Here is a 22,141-nt window from a genome sequence, read left to right as displayed (position 1 = left end):
CCATTTTATAGCACATGCCCACTCCTCAAACCAAATGTTATTTGTCACATGCGCCGAATGCTAACTTTCAAGCCCTTACCCAACAATGCAGTTTTAAGAAAAATAAGAGTCAAGAAAAATCTTGACAAAATAAACTAAAGTAAAAAATAAAAGAGAAACAATAAAAATAACAATAACGAGGCTATATACAGGGGGTCAATGCAAATAGTCCAGGTAGCCATTTGATTAACTGTTTAGCGGGCTTGGTGTAGAAGCTCTTAAGAAGCATTTTGGACCTAGACTTGGCGCTCTGGTACCGCTCTTTGATGCATATTAGAATGTAAAATCATACAGTATTTGTTATTATTACTTTATTAATGGTGCAATTTACGTTTGAAGGGAAGCTTCTTTTCAATCAAATGCAGTTAATCAAACCCCGATACGAGTGGGTCTTCCCTTTAAGTGGATTGGTTGCTACTGGGAAAAAATAACTTAATCTATTGGTTCTCAGCCCTGTCAAACAAGCCCATCCTCGCCTGATCCAGTACGTCAACAACAATCATGCTTATGTGAATTGCAATAACCTTTTCAGAGCAGCAGCAAAAAATGGGCGAAGTTGACCAAAAGGGACCTTTCTCGAAGGAATACTAGTAATAAACCCGTCGTAAATGTGTTTATTATCGTCGCACATCTTCAATCAGCCGACTACTGTGAATGGATTGTACTATTTTGTTAATTTAGATCAGCCTTACGACGCCCAGTCGGCAGCCATAGCAGGACATTTGACATTCGAGGTAAGTTAAGAAACAAACCTCATCGTCAATCGACTTCCAATTTCAGCTTGTATTAACATGTTTGCTAAGGTCATCCGATATTTTAGATGTTCCGTTGTCAAACTGTGAAAATACTGCAGACGTTAGCTATTTAGCTAGCTAGTTTAACGGTCTTCATCCAATCTGCACATACTAGTTAGATAGCTAGCCACACTACTAACATGTTGTTGTTATTAACTAGCTAGCTATGGCGTGAGCTTGACAGTGGTTGCGTTGTGGCCAGATTGATAGTTTAGCAAATTTCCCCGTTCAGGCATCTTTCGAGAGTACGTTAGTTAGCTGGTCGATAGCATGGAGAACTTTCTGTACCTTTAGCTAGTCAAGTTACCAGTACCTAATGATTGTTCCTATGGCATGTCCTGTTTATGTTCTCATGTGACATAGTCATATGTCTAACTTTACTTACATATAGCTAATGAAATGATCGCCTAGTATTATTAGACCAATTAATCCACTTATGGAAACACAACATTGCTATCAGCAAAGATGATTGGATATGTGAATTATTCTGCTAGCATACAGTCAATGCTCTGCATGCCGCGTCCTTTCCACCCGCCTCGCTCTGCTTGCTTCGCACTCCCGCTTCTGGTGATTTTTTTGTTGATTTATCTGTGCGGTTTGGCCTCCAGCTCCTCGAAATTTGAGACAAAATATCCACAGGAAAGTATTGTTTTCCCGACTTTTTAGATAGGTATATGGTTCGGTTCTGCACCAAAGTAAAATGTGTTCTGTTATATCTCGTCAATAGCTATTAAACCATGCTATGACAATGAAAATAACATTCTGAAGCAGGGGTGGATGGAGTGGATGGACAACCATACATTTTAATATTATATATATTTTTTGCAGATTGAATTGTTCTCCATCCTCCCCTAATTCAGAATATACAATTTTCATTGTCATGGCATACTTGTCAGTTCGCCGGCTTTTCTTGCATACGAGCAAGATGAATACTCTCCCTCCGAGCCCTACAAGTGGAGGTCTCATAATACCCATATAACCTAGCGGTCAAATAAGGAAATGGTTCGTATCGTTTTTCCACAGGGAATTTGAGAAACACTTAAATTAAGGGCGGTGTTTCTTGTAGGCTTACCATGTCGTGACGTTTTTATAATCTTGTAAATCTTTCTCGGACCAGGTGACTTTTATTAATATATTCAGCTCTATTTACTCTCAGATTCGAAAATGCAAATTAGCACGAAAATAGACATCATGCAAGACTACAAATCCCTGCAAGCTCCTGCATGTCATTTCTAGCTGACACCTTTGCCTACAGGTGAACTGCACAAGACAGTTCACAGAATTGTCAATTTAAAGACATTTTGACAATTAATTAATTACTAAATTTAACTAACATTAGATATATAAGATATTATGGCATTTGTAGTTATTTATGATAGCCACTTTAGCAGCTAATTAGGGTTTCATTTTTGGGGGGGTAAATACACATTAATATATTGATAAGCGTCACATTGTCCTAGAGAGATTTACACAGATATCAAAACGTTATGCCAGGGTAAGCCTACACAAAACACAGTCCTTATTTGAAGTGTTTCTAAAATCACCTATGGAAAAAATTAATGGTGGGAAAACACTTGGAACCATTTCCTTGTTCGACCACAAGGTTTTATGGGTATGACTCATACTGTGGTACTTGTCGTGCAGTTAAAGATCCAGGGGATAGCATACAGGGAAGGAGTTTCCATTGAGACACTTAACAGCAGGTACCAGCATAGGGAAAGGGGAAGGGGGATACCTAGTCAGTTGTACAACTGAATGCTATCAACTGAAATGTGACTTTCGCTTAGGCCTACATGCACTCAAATAAAACTTGGAGCCAGCCAAGTGATGACATTTTCGGGATATGAAACGTGGAACAAATGGACAATTAGTCCACAGAATGACTACAGATTATTCTTATTTTCTTCTCTAAAGATAATTTCAAATTCAAATTCTAAATTAAATTATGTTATGACAGGCATGTTATGATGACACTTACCTGTCTCGATCAATGTGAGAAGATTTGTAATAGACAAGATATTGGCGTACACAATGTTGGATTACATAATGGAGCAAAACATTTATTTGATTGAATAACGGAGCATTTTCTAAATTTAAACGAACTCCCTGCAACTAGATATTGGCATTAGTTGTCTTCCAAGTCTGGAATTGAAGTATTGGTCAAATGGTCTGTGCTACGCCAAAACATTTAGGGTTGTGCCGATATATGATTCATTCGGATATTGTGATATTTGACATTGACGAGATATTGTGAAGTGCAAGAAGATATATCGTGATGTTCAAGACTATACTCTATTTGAACTTTACAAATCAACTGCAGTTTTATCAGTTAGGCTGTATCAATATGTTGAAAATGATGTCTAAATGAATTAACTAAGCCTTGTAAAAATGATTCGACATACTAAGATTATTTAATACATTTGTGATTAGAGTATCGTAAATAAACACAAAAATTGCACCGTTTGGAATTATCTAGTCATTATCGGCTCAAAAACGATTATATCAGATATCGCAACATTTCGAGTAGCATATCGTAGAAGAGGACTCCCCAAATTTCGCCCAACCCTTATGACATTAGCCCGCTACAATCTGCTAACTAGCCTACACACAGTCTTTGAGTCATCGGCCTATCAACACGTATATACTTATCATGCTAAATCTTAGGGATGTGACAAATGGAAAAATGTTCTTAAAGTTTAAACAGACATTCTTTTCTGTTTAGACGATAAGAAACAAATCATAAAATTTCATGTGAATTCACAAGGCAAAAGGGTCCTGCGTATAACCGCTAAGGGGCAATGCAGTTCCATCTACCGCAGTCATGGCTACTCCTTCTCTCCATCCCCGGGTCTCACTGTGCATCCCTTTCAGATTTGGAAAGATGTAGTGGTGGAGCGTCCTCGACTCCTTACACGTCAACTCCTGGTGTCAACTCCCGTTCTGAGTGTCAATATTTGATTCAGCTAGGAATCAACTCCTAAGAATCAGTATTTTTGGAACGGAGGAGACTGATTAGTTGCAGTACTTCCGAGAACACAAACACTTGCATACTTCATAGCGAGAGGGGAGGGGCATAGTATAGGCAGGTTTTCCACCAGACAGACAGTCAGAACCATTCACTAGGCCTATCTATTGGTAATCAAAAGCTGTATCTCGCAATGGAATGCTGTATCTTGCAATTTCTTGGATTGGATGTGTCCACAACTTCGGTAAAGCAGAGCCTAACATCACTGAATAGGCTGGGATTTTCCACATACAACAGACTGAAGACTGAACACACATTCACATTAACGAAGAGAAAGAGCAGATGAGCCAGCACGAAGGAGGAAGGAAGTAGAGGTCGACCGATTAATCGGAATGGACGATTAATTAGGGCCGATTTCAAGTTTTCATAACAATCGGAAATTGGTATTTTTGGGCGCCGATTTTTTTATTATGATTTTTTATTTAAAAAAAAAAGTTTTATACCTTTATTTAACTAGGCAAGTCAGTTAAGAACACCTTCTTATTTTCAATGACGGCCTAGGAACGGTGGGTTAACTGCCTTGTTCAGGGGCAGAACAACAGATTTTCACCTTGTCAGCTCGGGGGATCCAATCTTCCAACCTTACAGTTAATTAGTCCAACGCAATAACGACCTGCCTCTCTCTCGTTGCACTCCACATGGAGACTGCCTGTTACGCGAATGCAGTAAGCCAAGGTAAGTTACTAGCTAGCATTAAACTTATCTTATAAAAAACAATCAATCATAATCACTAGTTAACTACACATGGTTGATGATATTACTAGATATTATCTAGCGTGTCCTGCGTTGCATATAATCTGACTGAGCATACAAGCATACAAGTATCTGACTGAGCGGTGGTAGGCAGAAGCAGGCGCGTAAACATTAATTCATTCGCTCTTTGTTGTGCGTCAAGCATTGCGCTGTTTATGACTTCAAGTCTATCAACTCCCGAGATGAGGCTGGTGTAACCGAAGTGAAATGGCTAGCTAGTTAGCCCGCGCTAACTAGAGGGACGGAAGCTATACTGTTACACTGGCAATACTAAAGTGCCTATAAGAACATCCAATAGTCAAAGGTTAATGAAATACAAAGGGTATAGAGGGAAATAGTCCTATAATTCCTATAATAACTACAACCTAAACTTCTTACCTGGGAATATTGAAGACTCATGTTAAAAGGAACCACCAGCTTTCATATGTTCTCATGTTCTGAGCAAGGAACTGAAACGTTACCTTTCTTACATAGCACATATTGCACTTTTACTTTCTTCCCCAACACTTTGTTTTTTGCATTATTTAAACCAAATTGAACATGTTTCATTATTTACTTGAGGCTAAATTGATTTTATTGATGTATTATATTAAGTTAAAATAAGTGTTCCACCCGGTTCATGGCCTCCTGGGTGGCGCAGTGGTTAAGGGCGCTGTACTGCAGCGCCAGCTGTGCCATCAGAGTCCCTGGGTTCGTGCCCAGGCTCTGTCGTAACCGGCCGCGACCGGGAGGTCTGTGGGTCGATGCACAATTGGCCTAGCGTCGCCCGGGTTAGGGAGGGCTTGGACGGTAGGGGTGTCCTTGTCTCATCGCGCACCAGTGACTCGTGTGGCGGGCTGGGCGCAGTGTGCACTAGCCAAGGTGGCCAGGTGCACAGTGTTTCCTCCGGCGCATTGGTGCGGCTGGCTTCCGGGTTGGATGCGCGCTGTGTCAACCTTGGTTGGGTTGTGTATCGGAGGACGCATGACTTTCAACCTTCGTCTCTCCCGAGCCCGTACGGGAGTTGTAGCGATGAGACAAGATAGTAGCTACTACAACAATTGGATACCACAAAATTTGGGAGAAAAAAGGGGTAAAATTAAAAAGAAGGGAAAAAAAGTGTTCATTCAGTATTGTTGAAATGGTCATCGGTATCGGCTTTTTTTGGGTCCTCCAATAATCGGTATCGGTATCGGCGTTGAAAAATCATAATCGGTCGACCTCTAGAAGGAAGGAGAGAGAGAGTGAGGAGGGGGCAGGCAGAAAGAACCATGTGCATATCTTGGTAATGTCTTGGTAATCTGTATCTCGCATATTCACCAAAGTAGCCCAAAGTAGCCTAAACTTTCCCACGGCCTTTTTATAGCCTATCATAGTCTATAACACGTCAAATAAATAATGTTTTGTGATAACTGCACTGTGATTTTTTTCCAAACGTTAATGATTCCAATGTTGCTTTAACGTTTAAATGTCACACCCCTACTAAATACATTACAAAGCCATGGGGTTCAAAATTAAATAGCTTGACACTATACATCCATCAGTCCTAGAAGATTGTAAAGTAACATTATTTATTAATTTCACTGATCTTGTTGTTCACCCTTTCAGGAGACCTTGATTTGCCAGTGCAATGGCAGTGTTCAGTCCACAGGTGCTTCTGGCAGTAACAAGATCAAGGTAGGAGACCAGGTCACCTGCTCTACATTAGAAACCATTTAGACCTGCACTAACCTCTACTACACATGGGGCCACTGTCCGTGTCCACAAGATCTCTGGGTGCTAAATCAGTTGATTAACACTCAGGAAGTCTTTTGGAAGAGTTGAATACGTAAACAAGCTAACTGTAAATACAGCAGGTGGTCATTGGTCTTGTCTACTTTACAGTAGTGTGTATGACTGACTGCTGTAGTGAAAGTAAGGATACTTCACATATGACCAGGCAGTCACTGACATACAGATGTATCTGTGTTCTGTCTCCAGGGGATCTTACCTGCTGTCTAAAAGGCACAGCTGCTGTCCCCTCCCCTCCACTGCTTACGTCCACCACCACCTGGACCCCGCCAGCCACCTGTCACCCCTAACCTCCCTCAGGCACTCCAGGTCTGGCTATCCTCAGTGTGTTCGGCTCCATGGCGCCAGACCCCACAGCACCACCCTGCTGGCCAGATCTCTGCACAGCTCCTGTTTCTGGCTGCAGGGCACCAAGGAGGATACCAAAGCCCCCGCCACCCCAGCCCAGGATGACCCCCCAGGGACCCCCAAGAATGGCCCCTCTGTCCCCGCACCCCAATCTCCAGCCCCTGCTCCCCCCGCTGCCGTCACTGTAGCGGCTGCAGCTGCCCCTACTGTCCAGGTAGTGAGGAAGTCTATTGGCCAGAGGGTAGTGGATGAGCTGAAGCACTACTACAATGGTTTCAGGCTGCTGGGAATCGATACCAAGATCGCAGGGAGGATGGTGTGGAGACTGCTGCACGGACAACTGCTCTCACGCAGGGAGAGGAGACGGGTAAGGCCGGGGGAGTGATACAAATTAACCAATGTTTCATCTAGCTGCTCCATCCCAGATGTTAGCCACCATGGCCCATAACGTCCCACCAATGGGCAGCTTAGCTGACAATATCACAAAAACTTTGTGTTTGCCTCAAAGGGGCAGAAGGCCATGTGTTGTAATGGTTCTGGGTGACCAGGTAGCTAGCAACAATGACAAGAAACTGTCATGTTGTGAATCATGTGTCTTGTTTCAGCATGGTTGATCTTGTTGTTGATACCATGTCTTGTTTTGAGGTGTTTTGACTGATGTCAAATTTGCTAGCTAGCTAACCAACATCTGTAATGTTGTATCTGAGAGTACTCATTGCGCAACTTCATTTATGTTTTCAATAAACATTGGAGACTAAATATAGTTTACATGTTATAAGCAATCTAAGCCAACCCCACCTGTTTTGCCCTATAGTTGCGTACGCGTCGGTTTTGTTGCTAAACAACCAATCCGTCTATTGGTTCCACCGATCTTCTGACCAACACTGGACGAGACTGGAGCTTGGTTAGACTTAATGATGATGATCAGTATGAAAACATTGATTGAAAGTGCTGAGCTGTATTTGACCTGTATGTGACTATGTTTTGTGTTGACTCTAAACTGTTTCCTGCATATTGCCCTCACGGCAGCCAGCATGTGTATAGTAGGTCAGACTGTCATTGTTGTGACTATTGATGTAACCATGCAGGAAGTGTAGGCTGAACTCTCTGTGTCTAACATGTTCCTGAAGGAGTAAATAAAAGGCTTGGGCGATATACAGTGTATTTAGAAGTACCGGACATATGATTTTAAATACAGAGAAGAAAAAAACGTTTGTTTTTTGGGGCTCTGGGGGTGAGTGCTACACTACTGCTTATAACTCTATGAAATCTAAGATATGTCAAATAAGTTATACCCAGCTCAGGGCTCCAGCTATGCATTTGGTTTACTAACTTGCTAGCTAAGTGGCTAGATGTCAAGATCAAGCTTCTTGGTTCCAGCAGAGACATTCAATCCCCTCCTGGATCAAGATCCCTTGTCCCCCCCCCCCCCCAAAAAAAGTGCCACTTATGTGCACTTCCGGTAATACCATATTCCCCGGTATGGTACAGAGATGGTATGGAAATCGGGATACTGCCAAACCCTAGTAAATAACAGGGTGAGTCATAATCTATGCCTGAGGGCAGGATGAGAGAACCTTGGATGCGTCCCAAATGGCACCCTATTCCCTATATAGTGCACTAGTTTTGACTATGGCCTCATAGACTTCTGTTCAAAATAATTGGGTCCCATTTCAGATGGGGATTTGATACGTATAACGTGGTGACACAGCTCCATCTTGGGGAATCCAATTCAGAGGGTGTCCTGTTTCTAACAGTGACTGCAGTTGGTTGAAGGGTTCACGGTCTAGACGAGCAGCACTTTCTCTGCTAACTACTACCCTCCATGTTGACGCTCAACGCTCCATGACAATAATAACTTGATAAGAATTTCCATTAGAATACTAAATCTATGGCTCTGAAGTGGGGTGCCTTTCGTAAATTCGCTCTTGCTATCCTCCGATTTCAGAGCACTCTCATCTGAGTGTGCCAGAGTTTAGAATATTTGAGGAATTTACGAACGCTCAACACCCGTTCGAATATGTCAGCAAATGTTGTTAAAAAAGCGTTATTAAATTGTTGCCAGCAGCACAGTTACAGTCACCAACGCTCTAGAGAACATGGAAACAGCCTAACCAGCTCTGCCAGAGTGAGTAAAATGGTCAGGGTGGGGTGTTCTCTCATTTGTGTCTGGAAGTAGCTAGCAAGCTAGCCAACCTTAGCCAGTTAACTTGGGTGCTTGACTGCCGTTGTGAGGTCAGAACGCACGGATCAACCCTACTCCTCGGCCAGAGCGTCCAGTGTGAGCTCTGAACACTCAGAGAGCGAAATGCTCTGAATTTACGAATGCCCAAAGGGCACTCTGAGCGCACTGGCACTCCAGATTGAACTTACGAACACACCCATGATCTTACTGTACATCCTACAGTTACCAAAGAAAGCTTTGGCATACTGTAGTCTCATGTGATTCTCATAGATCTGTCTTATGTAACAAGTGCCTTTCAGTTAATTGGAGGCCAGGATTTACAGCAACGTAGTACTTTAGGAGTACCAGGAACCAGAGAATCATGAAACAATGATCAGCTGATCACCTCAATCTCTGGGAGGTGTTCAGCAGTCAGGCACATAACAGGGAAAGGTGTTATCCATTAAACTTGTTAAACCAGTAACAATGCTGCTCATTTTTGCTTTCAGTTTGAACATGTTGTTTTCTCTCGTTGTGCCTATTGAACGCAACCAAAGAGTTATTCTAGTTGAACACTCAGGCAATTTTAGAAGCCCTCCTGTTGGCCATAGTGACAAAAGCTAATTTCCTGAATTTCTACACATTTTGCCATGTGGTGAACATAACATTTTGCAGTTTTAAAGCACATTCCCTGCAATTATACACATTTTGCCATGGCTTATGCTATCTGAGTGACTCAAACATTATTACAATATCAATGTGGGCCCAATAACATGGGAAAAAACTCAATGATACAGGATAGGCACACCAACAGAATTTGTTCTTAACTGACTTGCCTAGTTAAATAAAGGTTTAAAAAAATAGCCTGTCGTGTGACCCATGCTGTGTGAATGCCATGGTAGAGCTTTACTCGGCACCGGGTCTATTTTAGAAAGACTCACAGTCCTGGTAGTTTGCTGAGGGACAGAATCCTAACATAGTGTGGGTCAAGGTGGAATCCTTCTTGTCTCATAGCTTAATATGTGACCACAGACATTCGTTTTGGTGACTTGGGAGGTCAAAAGGTCAAATAAATTTTTTGTGAAAAAGTTTTGTGGGTCACATTTAAAAATGTTTTTGTCAGTCACATTTCTAAATGTTTGGGATCCACTCTGTACATAGGTGTTGTGCACTGCAAAACTCACATTGCATCACTGTATCTTCTATAATGCCAATAAACCATATGGCAATGTTTGGCTTCCAACCTCTGTTATTCTCTCTCTCTGTCTCTCTCTCTCTCTCTGCCGCTCTCTCTTGTTCTCTCTCTCACTCTGGCTCCTCTATCTGTCTCTCTCTCTCTCTCTCTTTCTCTCTCTCTCGCTGTCCTCTCTCTCTGTCTCTCTCTCTCACTCTACTCTTGTTCTCTCTCTCGTTATGGCTCCTCTCTGTCTCGCTCTCTCTCTCTCGCTCCTCTCTCTGTCTCTCGCTGTCTCTCTCGCTCTCTTCTCTCTCTCTCTCTCTCCTTTCTCTGTCTCTCTCTCTCTCTCTCACTCTCTCTTTCTCCCCCTATCTCCTCTCTCGTTCCTCTCCTTTGATGTTGTTACTTATCGTTGTCAGACATGTTACTGTTTAGTTTGCTAAGTGTTGTCTGTGTCTCTCCAGCTGATGAGGACATGTGCTGACCTGTTCCGCCTGCTACCCTTCATGGTCTTCATCATTGTCCCCTTCATGGAGTTCCTGCTCCCTGTCTTCCTCAAGCTCTTCCCTGAGATGCTGCCCTCCACCTTCGAGACAGAGACCAAGAAGGCACGTTTTTCACGCTGTTACAATGTTAATGACCCCGTTGTATGCTGCTTATCAATGGTCTAAACTTGCTTCCTTGTATCCTCTCCTTCATCTGGACTGATCTGAGGTCATGGTATTTTAGGTGAAAATGGCTGTTTTCCTGTTCTTCCATATCAATGCAGATGAAAGGAGTCAAAAGTACACCATTGAGATGCACCCCAGTAGGAGATATCCTTCCACAGACCTGTAGGCCTGTAGAGTAAGCAGGGGTGTGTCCCAATAATCTCTCCTTTCTCCCAACGTGTGCACTTGTTCACCTCCCTTCATAGATTTGACAGTGCATTACAGTTCTAAGAAACTCTTTAGCCCATGCCTACACCAATCCAATGTTTTTACATTTGTCAGGAATAGTGAACGAGTGCACACTTCAGGAAGAGAGAGATATTATTGGGATATACCCCAGGTCTTTGTGTGGGATTAGCCCCAGTAGGCCTGACCGTCGGGTCTAATGGTCCCTGTCTGCTCATGGCTGAATGGCTCTCAGATATGTCCTCCTGCTCCTGTACAACAGTGGTGCCTGGCCTGGCCTCTCACATCATGGCCGTTGGGATACCAACAGGAAGCAGTGGTAAAGACCACCATTAGCCAACTTGTGCATTTTGAAGTGGGATTGTTTTCAATTATGAACTGGGTGGTTTGAGCCCTGAATGCTGATTGGATGACAGCCGTGGTATATCAGACCGTATACCATGACAAAACATTTATTTTTACTGCTCTAATTACGTTGGTAACCAGTTTATAATAGCAATAAGGCACCTCGGGGGTTGCTAGGTAATGTTTAAAAGGGTATATTTAAGCAATAAGGCATGGGGGTGTGGTATATGGCCAATATACCACAGCTAAGGGCTGTGTCTAGGCATTCCACTGCGTCGTGCCTAAGAACAGCCCTTAGCCATGGTATATTGGCCATATACCACACCCCCATGCCTTATTGCTTAAATATACCCTTTTAACCATTACCTAGCAACTTGATAAAATGCGATTGATGCTCCTTTTTAGAACATTCTAAACCAATTGCTATTAGCTACTGCTAGATTATGCATAAGGACCATTTGAGAAATCTTTATAATAATATAATAATCTCTTTCTCCTATCCTTCTCTCCCTCTCTCTTTCTCCCTTTTCTTTCTCTTTAGGTGGAGAAGCAGAAAAAGGGTCTTGCTGCTAAGCTGGAGCTGGCTAAGTTCCTCCAGGAGACCATAGCAGAGATGGCCAAGAGGAACAAGACTAAGGCTTTGACCGAGGACGAGACGCAGCGCTTCTCCACCTACGTACAGAAGGTAATTTAGCCAGGGGGCAAAGGTCACTCATCCAAAGCTCTGATTCATGATTTCATGAGTGTTTCAAATTTTCATCCCGTTGTGTTCGGTAGCCCCTTTCAAAAGGTCTTTCAGACCTGATAACGCTCAAGATGTGATTATACGTCCTAAGCCTGTCTGCATGACTAGAGTCCCAAGACTGCTCTAACTAACCACTGTCCTCCCTCTGTCATCTCCAGGTTCGTCACACAGGGGAGCAGCCCACCACTAAGGACATTGTCAAGTTCTCCAAACTGTTTGAAGACGAGTTGACGCTGGAGCATCTAGAGCGCCCCCAGCTGGTGGCCCTGTGTAAGCTGCTAGAGCTGCAGCCCATAGGAACCAATAACCTCCTCCGCTTCCAGCTGATGATGCAGCTGAGAACCATCAAAGCAGATGACGAGTTGATAGCCACTGAGGGTGTGCCTGCTATGAGTGTGTCAGAGCTACAGGCAGCATGTCGTAGCAGAGGGATGAGGTCACTGGGTCTGACCACTGACCAGTTACGTCAGCAGATGCAACAGGTCAGACACTCAACCTATCTATCTGCAGATCACCTTGTTAAAGATGCATCACTTCAAGCCAGTAAAGGAATCAATCTATTAATTGTATTATAAGATATGCGTTCCAAATGGCACCCTATTTCTAAGGGAATAGGGTGCCATTTTGGACGACAAACAATTGGCTTCTTCAGTGACCCGCAACCTCTCTCTCTCTCTGTCTGTTCTAGTGGTTGGACCTGCACTTGAAGGAGAACGTTCCTCCCTCTCTGCTGCTGCTCTCCAGAGCCATGTACCTGACTGACGTCAAACCCATCATACCCGTCATACCCCCTGTACCCAAACTAGAGGTAAGACATCATACCCCCTGTACCCAAACTAGAGGTAAGACATCATACCCCCTGTACCCAAACTAGAGGTAAGACATCATACCCCCTGTACCCAAACTAGAGGTAAGACATCATACCCCCTGTACCCAAACTAGAGGTAAGACATCATACCCCCTGTACCCAAACTAGAGGTAAGGCATCATACCCCCTGTACCCAAACTAGAGGTAAGACATCATACCCCCTGTACCCAAACTAGAAGTAAGACATCATACCCCCTGTACCCAAACTAGAGGTAAGATTCATACCCCCTGTACCCAAACTAGAGGTAAGACATCATACCCCCTGTACCCAAACTAGAGGTAAGATTCATACCCCCTGTACCCAAACTAGAGGTAAGACATCATACCCCCTGTACCCAATTAAAGGTAAGACATCATACCCCCTGTACCCAATTAGAGGTAAGACACCCCCAACCAGCTCAGTTCAGATTGCTGAAAGGTCATCTGATTCTAGGTTTGGGATCCAGGTACATTTCTGCCTTCAGTGTGTCCCATAGAAGCACAGGTTTCCCCGAGAACTTAGGCTTGAACATCAGATAATGGAGACCTGCCCACATTCTCATGACTGTAGTGATGTAGAAATGCAGGTCAGCCATGTGAAGTACTGTTCATGCTGCCAACTCTCTAAGGCTGAGTTTTCACAGCCAGCCCAATTGTGATATTTTTTCCACTAATTGGTCTTTTGAACTATCACAGCAGCTCTTTTCACATCAGATTATTTCAAAACTGATCTGATTGGTCAAAAGACTGTGTAAATGCAGCCTATGAGTCTCTATCACCACAACATTCTCAGGACACTCTGTGGAAGTGTCACGCCCTGACCATAGTTTGCTTTGTATGTTTCTATGTTTTGTTTGGTCAGGGTGTGATCTGAGTGGGCATTCTATGTTGGATGTCTAGTTTGTCTGTTTCTGTGTTTGGCCTGATATGGTTCTCAATCAGAGGCAGGTGTTAGTCATTGTCTCTGATTGGGAACCACATTTAGGTAGCCTGTTTTGTCATTGTCGGTTGTGGGTGATTGTCTATGTTAGTTGCTTGTGTCAGCACATTTGGTATATAGCTTCACGGTCGTTGTTCATTTGTTTTGTTCAGTTTACTTTGTGTTTTTGGCATCCATTAAAATGATGCATTCACACCACGCTGCTCTTTGGTCCGCTTCTTACGATGACCGTGACACGACGGCACCACCGCTGCTTCCATTACTGGCTTTATCATTCCATTTGTGTTGTGTGTTGCAGAAGGCCACTCCTCCCCCAGCTGAGATCCCAGAGGGAAGTGCAGCTTCCTCCTCAGACTTACTGGTAGACCCAGCTCTGGTCATCAAAGACAGGCCGGTCAGTACACAGACACAAACACAACAACAAGGTTTCTGTTATGAAAATGTGGCATTTGACCAGCAGCATTTTAATTTACCGGACATTGGAGAAATGTACCTGACCCATATGCATTGGATGTGTAACCTGATTAGGGCGTTCACCCACAGTGCTCAGAATGACTGAATTCAGATTTCGATGGTAATTCATTTTAACAGAACAGTGTGCAGTTCCTTCTTACCGAATACCGATGCCCACATTTACTTCTCCCCAGCCAACAAGATGAGTAATGAACAGGAAAATCACTAGCCTGTGTCAATCTACGATTCCCCCATAGTAGAAAAGTTGACCTATTCTATTGGTCAGCTTGTCGAGAAAGAAATAGCCTATTCCAAACGGACTCTGGGACAGTTGTGGGACAATAGATCTAAAATTCATACAACCAGTAGGCCTAGGCTACATTAAAGTTGATATAAAACGAGTGCTTCTAGATATGGTCTGATTTTGACTAGGCTACACAGTAAAGGGTATAAAACATTATCACTTTTTTTATGGGAGGGAAATGGAATGCAACACATGATTGGATCATCACTCACGTTCCATCAAAACACAGTGTTTTCATTGGATAACAAATGCCAAAGATAGAAGGCATACAATATTCCCACAAATCATGAGCCCCTATCATGAGCTCGGTAGCTCTGGTCAAAGACAGACCGGTCAGGAATCTTCTCCAGGATGACCCGTGGAGCGGTCAGGAATCTTCTCCAGGATGACCCGTGGAGCGGTCAGGAATCTTCTCCAGGATGACCCGTATACAGTGTCCTCATGTCTGGTGTGTTTCTGTTCCTCCAGGCGGAGGAGTTGAGAGACAAGGCTGCCATCATCTCAGACAAACCTCCTACCCCTGCCCAGGTCATCCAGGTCAGTCACCTTTGACCCCCAGTCATATACCCACAGGGATTAGTTACTAGATGGAATAAACCAGTGTGTTTAAGCCCAGTACTGTCTCATCTTTCTCACAACATCCTAGTCACACACACACACTTGCTCTACGTGAACAAACAAGTGAACCATACAACAATGAACCATTTAGTAGTTAAATTACAGTATGCCCATAACAACAGGTTCCTAAAATATCAAGTCAATAAACACCATGCACTTATGTATGTAAACAAGCTATTTAAAAGTATGTTTATTACATTTCTTAAAGTCCATGTCACCATAATTCAATGAATGCCATTGGTCTCTTTTTCATTGGTTGTTCCTAGAATAACCATTGTCCTCTGACATGTAGGCTAAAGGAGCAGAGGCGTCCCAGAAGAGCAAGATGAGCGCCAACGGAGTGTGAGGAGGAGCTAACAGTGAGCAGGACTGCAGGGGCTTGACCACACCACAACCCCGTGTCCTCATGGGTGCGGGGGCTAGACAATCAAGCTAATCGACAACCTAAGGGATCAGTCAACACAACCACCCATCTACCCTCCTTAACGCCGCCTCCTCCTGATTCTAAGATCCCTTTATAGCCAAAGGGCTCGGTGTCTGATGGAGAGAGGGGTCATAAGGTCATCACATAAGATGTTAATGCCGTCAGACCAGACGGCATTAAGATGGCACTTTTGCTCTCTTTAATTCTGTCCATGGATCAGAGCCCTCTCCTCTCTGGCTACACCTGGATTGAGGCCGCTGGCAGGCGTTTCAAACGGGACACACACCTCTGCTCTGTCTGTTCAGTCTCTGGTTCTTCTCACCTGCATCTATTTGGTTTCAAGTTCATGCACTCCATCCATTGGGTTTCACACTCAAACTGAACAGGACAATGTAATGTAATGAAAACTCTGAAAAGATTAGGATGGATTAGGATAATTGTTTTGGGATCACAGTAACCCAGTGATGTAACAAATATTATTATTATTATTTTTATGTCCTTGAAGAGTGGACACCGGCTGGTTGGTTGGTCTGGTGTAACTTTAGTCTGTTTCACTTCAGATTGTATTTCGACTCATTCATTAGGTGCTGAAGCTGATTCCTCTTGACTAGATACACCTCAAAGACGAAAGCAGTGGGTGGCCGCGGTATGTTAAAGGCTTCCACATGCTTCCCAGACGAAAGCAGTGGGTGGCCGCGGTATGTTAAAGGCTTCCACATGCTTCCCAGACGAAAGCAGTGGGTGGCCGCGGTATGTTAAAGGCTTCCACATGCTTCCCAGACGAAAGCAGTGGGTGGCCGCGGTATGTTAAAGGCTTCCACATGCTTCCCAGACGAAAGCAGTGGGTGGCCGCGGTATGTTAAAGGCTTCCACATGCTTCCCAGACGAAAGCAGTGGGTGGCCGCGGTATGTTAAAGGCTTCCACATGCTTCCCAGACGAAACAGTTCGGTAGAGTATGTGCATATATTATGCTAACATTTTGTGAAGCTTTTGTTCGTTTTGGTCAAGCCGAAGTTCGGAGCCGAAGTCTACACCCCTACATCGGTGATTGTTCAACAGTAGGGATTCTCCGATAAAGTCTTTGTTGTCAATCAATTAGAGACGACTCATCTTCATTACATTTTTCTCATAAAGACATACTGCGCCAAACATCTTAGTTAGATGTACAATTCCGCAACTAAGATCTCTTGGGCAAAAACGTCAAAATGAATGACAGGTTTCTTGAGTTATCTTAGATTAATTCTGACTTTTGAGGAAGTGTACAGTCATTTTGAGACTGGCTACGGCGTTTGATGCTTTTTTTCTTGTTTTTCAAGCAAGTGTATTTTAAGGGAGTATGCAAGCACACTCGTTCGGTTATGCGCCAGCCGAGCTGAAGCATGCTGACGCCTTTAAGGGTCACCACCTTGGTGTCGAGAAACGGCGGTGATTCAACATGTAGAGTTGTTGTGAAGTGAACAGAAAATTAAGAGCGACATTTTGGTCAGAGGTGATTGGACGGCCACCCGCTGCTTTGAAAAGGTGTGTTTTGTCTCTTTGAGTTGGCTGAATCACCTCCAGATCAGACTAACAAAAACCACCACCTCTTCCTCTTGTATATTTGTAAATACCCTGTACAATGTTCATTGTCTGGTAGAAAAGGTACAACTGCTCTGTCCAGTTGGTTTGCCACTCCCTCAAGCTCTCTCAAAACTAAAGAGTTCTATGAACTTTTGCCCTCCTAATATTTTATATTTTGTTTGTTGAATATTTCAATCTTAAGACTGGGCAACACTTCATTTTAACTTGCCTTTATACCATGAAGTTACTCTCTAACTACCCTGGAAACCAGACTGTAATTGTTCAGATGTAAATGGTAATTGCATATAAGGTACAAAACACTAATGTCTAAAGTAAGGACATTTTACAAATTATGTCCAGATAGTTAGTGTAGTTACATTTAATTACACCAGAAAATGTAACACGTGGTATCTATGCAATTTATTGTGAAGTGTCACCCTATGACTGAATGAAGTGGCATTGTGTAGTTGATTGCAGCTGTAAATAGTACATGAACACGGATTATTTTTGATTGTAAGAGTGCGAGAGAGATCACTCATTAACACAGAAGAGGCGGTAGTAGCGCCTAATTAAGCAATAAAGCCAGAGGAGGTGTGGTATATATGGCCAATATACCACGGCTAAGGGCTTTTCTTAAGCATGACGCAACGCACAGCCCTTTGCCGTGGTATATTAGCCATATATCACAAACCCCCAAGGAACCTTATTGCTATTAACTGGTTACCAATGTATGTGGAGCGGTAAAGATAAATATTTTGTCATACCCGTGGTATACGGAGTGATATACCACGGCTTTCAGCCAATCAGCATTCAAGGCTCAACCACCCAGTTTAAAACTTGATTATAAAAACAACCGCCAATCTGTGGACAATTAGCTTTTCTAATGGAATATACAGTGTATATATTGTGTTAATGCTATGATAGTACTACCGTTTATTTACACATTTAAAAGAAAGATAATACTTGACTGCTATTGGATATGATCCATACCCACTGTTCCAACAATACGAATGAAATATCTACAGAGAAATCTCAAATAATGAATTTGAGCGAAAATGCAGGATTTGCAAACTGTTAAAGGATTGCATTAGTGTTATATTTTATTTTAGAATGTGATTCTCAAAGAGCTTGAAAGATGGCCCCTATTTCATGCTGAAATGCCTAGTACATATCCTGCTTACATATAGAGTTAATGCAACCATGTGAACGAGAAGGTATTTGGAAGGTTTACCATATAAACACGTGTACTCTACTGTATATGCTTTATGCTTCAGTGTGTGAGAGTGTGTGTTTGGTGTTGGCTTAGCATTGAGGAAAACCTTACATTAGGGGATTACCTTTTTATGAATCTCTCCCACAACTCACCAACCAAATTACATTGTTTCATCATAGTGCATCTTCCTCTCCTCCCTATCACCGATCTGTATGTGAGTGGATAATCGAAAGCAAGATGTCCACCCTTCTGCTTTGACCAATCCAACCTTCTCAGATCTGTTATTACTTCAAGGGAGTACTATGGGACCTGGGACACTTCTTTCCATCCCAACAGTTGATTTTTTTACTTGGTTTAAGGATTGTTTAGAAAAGTAATTTACAGGCAGAAGGTCTGTAACGAGGTGCTTTGTTACCTATGCTCTCTGTGGAGTGTCTCCTCTGCCCCTTCCGCACGGGCTCTCATGGAAGATGTTTACACTGTGTTCCAAATCCCCTGCCTTGATTCCTTACCTTGTCTCCTATCCTTCATGCCTATACATGGGTGAAAGGAATCCACTGTATTGCTTACACTGTTACCTTTTTAGGTCCTTTTGGATCAATGATCATGAAGGAAATTAGATTAGGAAAGGAATGTGGGAGAGAATTAGGACACAGACTTAGAGACAAACGTAAACACCTGTATGAACCCTCTCACTCACATGCCCGATTCCAAACCCCTACCCCTAGACACTTGTTTGTACAAGCAATATAGTGAACATCACACCTAGGTGGAGCAGCACCACATTGCTAAGCGGTCGGTGTGTAGGATTAGGGGTTAGAGTTTGGTGTGGAGTTGGGTAACATGAACTTACTCCCAAAGGTATTTCTCATTGTCACACAGACCTGCGGAGAAAGACAGACATTGTGGTATTTCAGTGTGTTGCTGTTGATAATTTGTGGTGAAATTGAGAGTTGATTTGGTCAGGAGAACTTTAATGGAACAGTAACTTATCCAATCATTTGATGGCAGATATGGTCAATGGTCCTACAGTAAGACTTGGGCTTGAATCAACTTAATATAATATATGATACGCATTACTAGAACTAGCCACATAAGTCATCCATTGATATCATTGGGAGATTTGTTTAAAGGTTTGCATGATGGACACATAACTGAGGTTAGGATTCAGCCTTTCACTCCTTGGACCTACACTGGGGGAATAAGGATGAGTGGAAATGCCCTTTGCAAATGTGTCCACAGGTATTGCACTGTATCATGTATTGATATGACTATTACAGACAGTACAAGACCGTGAGGCTGTGTGGAGTTTATACCTTCTGAATGATTGACGTCTGCACCTTTTGTCATAATGGATTCCATATAAAGCTCATAGATAGAGAACATACTCTTCTTAAACTTGTTTTCCTTGAAATTCCCTCATTTCTCTTCAAACAAGGCTTCTTTTTTCATAGTTTTTTATTTCGTTTGGCAAACTCTGGACGTTATGACTATGACCTTGCAGGAGAGTGTTTGTGACTGATGGATGTTGATCAGGGATGGCCATCCTGCCTAAAGAGCTACTGGGTATGCAGGCTTTTGATCCAGGCCAGCTCTACCATACCTGATTTAGCTAATCAAGGTTCTGATGATCAGCCGATGAGTAGAATGAGGTGTGTGTAAGAGCAGGAATAGAGCAAAAGCTTGCATAACCAGTAGCTATCTGGGAAGAGGGATGGCTACCTCTGAAATAGAGGTTACCCCTAACCACAGATCTAGACTCACCTATCCCTAACAATAACCATTTGGGAGACGAAAACGTATCTGACCCTGTATCAGTGGTTATGGACAACCTCTACCTCCCCCTTTGGTGGCTTTCCTTGTGTAACAGACATTCTACCTCTCATGTTTACCCTCCTGTCCACTAAGCTCTGTAATGGAGGTCAGAAGACACTCAACCACGTACAACATTGCTACATGATTTAACCTGCGTTGAAACAATACATCATTCTACAGTGTCAAATGTCTGCTTGGGAGATGAAGTTCAGCATTACATTTATAAAAACCCTTTACACTTGAGTCCTGTGTCTTTATTTTTGGCAACAAACTTTTGCTACTACAGATGTCTGGCACTATGAATATCTGGCCCAGCTACTGACAGGCTAGGAGGTGCTTACATACATAAAGCTTCAGCATCTAAACTCAGCAAAAAAATAAACATCCTCTCACTGTCAACTGCGTTTATTTTCAGCAAACTTAACATGTGTAAATATTTGTATGAACATAACAAGATTCAACAACTGAGACATAAAACTGAACAAGTTCCACAGACATGTGACTAACCGAAATGGAATAATGTGTCCCGGAACAAAGAGGGGGTCAAAATCAAAAGTAACAGTCAATATCTGGTGTGGCCACCAGCTGCATTAAGTATTGCAGTGCATCTACTCCTCATGGACTGCACCAGATTTGCTAGTTCTTGCTGTGAGATGTTACCCCACTCTTCCACCAAGGCACCTGTTAGTTCCCAGACATTTCTGGGGGGGAATGTCCCTAGCCCTCACCCTCCGATCCAACAGGTCCCAGACGTGCTCAATGGGATTGAGATCCGGGCTCTTCGCTGGCCATGACAGAACACTGACATTCCTGTCTTGCAGGAAATCACGCACAGAACGATCAGTATGGTTGGTGGCATTGTCATGCTGGAGGGTATGTCAGGATGAGACTGTGCATGTACGTATTTAAATAGACAGCAATGTTGTTGTGTAAATATTGATTTGAGGTAAGATTAATCTTGTAACTATGGTAACACCGCATATTAACATCCATATTAACCTTCCTGTATTAACATTAGCTGGGGGATTGGAGGGTACCATTGTGAAATAGAACAGTCAACAAGTATGCATGACAAGGAATGTGATCTTATTTTATTGACTGTGGATTGTATTTATTTTAGTCTAATACAATACTAATACCTGTACAATTCTAACCGGCTGTAGCTTGTAAGACTACTGATAACACTATTCTAACAGCCTCTTTCATACATTACTACAGTGGAGAAAGAAAATCCATTTGACAAACATTGCTAGCTTGATTTCACTTTTGTATGGAAGTGCTAAAAGTTTGGTCGTATGCTCTGATGAGGTCAGAAGACTGAAATGTCAAACCAAAAAAAGGTGGAGAAACAGCTGAAAGTAAGCAGTAAGAGCTTCTTCAGAATCATCTTTAGAAACTGACACATTTGCCAGAGACTCTTGCCAGAGATGTGCTTGCATCCCTTGTCCTTCACCCACTGATATCCTATTAAATGGATGGCTCTCAGGTTATTTGAACCAATCATCCTGTATCGGGGCTTGGTGTCGTCTTTATCTCTTATGTGTCTTTAACGTTGTGGTTATTTCGTCTGACACTATTCAGTGGATTTATTGATTTGATTTTGTTTGCTTTGTTTTGGTGTTATACTGTATGTCAAGTAAGCTGCATGTGCTCAAAGATACTTGCGAAAAGCTGATTTCTTCCTCTGCTCTGACTCCGAGTGCCCTCTTTCCCCTTAGTGTCTTGCTTCTCTTGCTCCCCTCTCTGGGGTGGTGACTGTAGATTGTACTGTAAATGCACTTACTGTCTAGGCCCAACCAGGCTTTTGAACCCGGCCTTTGGCCCTACAAGCCAAAGGATATGGATTCAGACAAACACTGTCCACTTTAAAGTCAGGGTCTTAGTCAATTTGGTACCTGGTAAAACCAAGG

General features: G+C 42.8%; 1 protein-coding gene across 1 annotated transcript; it reads left to right on the top strand.

Moving 5' to 3' along the window:
- Nucleotides 1-507: 507 nt before the first annotated feature.
- Nucleotides 508-20,474, top strand: LOC109896045 (LETM1 domain-containing protein LETM2, mitochondrial). The gene is made up of 10 exons (XM_020490244.2): nucleotides 508-773; nucleotides 6,199-6,267; nucleotides 6,571-7,096; nucleotides 10,535-10,678; nucleotides 11,853-11,996; nucleotides 12,215-12,538; nucleotides 12,745-12,864; nucleotides 14,142-14,237; nucleotides 15,069-15,137; nucleotides 15,511-20,474. Exons 2-10 carry the CDS (start codon nucleotides 6,221-6,223, stop codon nucleotides 15,562-15,564), a joined length of 1,524 nt encoding a protein of 507 aa, XP_020345833.1. The 5' UTR covers nucleotides 508-773; nucleotides 6,199-6,220; the 3' UTR covers nucleotides 15,565-20,474.
- The last annotated feature ends 1,667 nt before the right edge of the window (nucleotides 20,475-22,141 follow it).

The sequence above is a fragment of the Oncorhynchus kisutch genome, linkage group LG8 (genome assembly GCF_002021735.2).
Source record: "Oncorhynchus kisutch isolate 150728-3 linkage group LG8, Okis_V2, whole genome shotgun sequence".
Lineage (NCBI taxonomy): Eukaryota > Metazoa > Chordata > Actinopteri > Salmoniformes > Salmonidae > Oncorhynchus > Oncorhynchus kisutch.
This window is presented reverse-complemented; position numbering and strand designations above follow the sequence as displayed.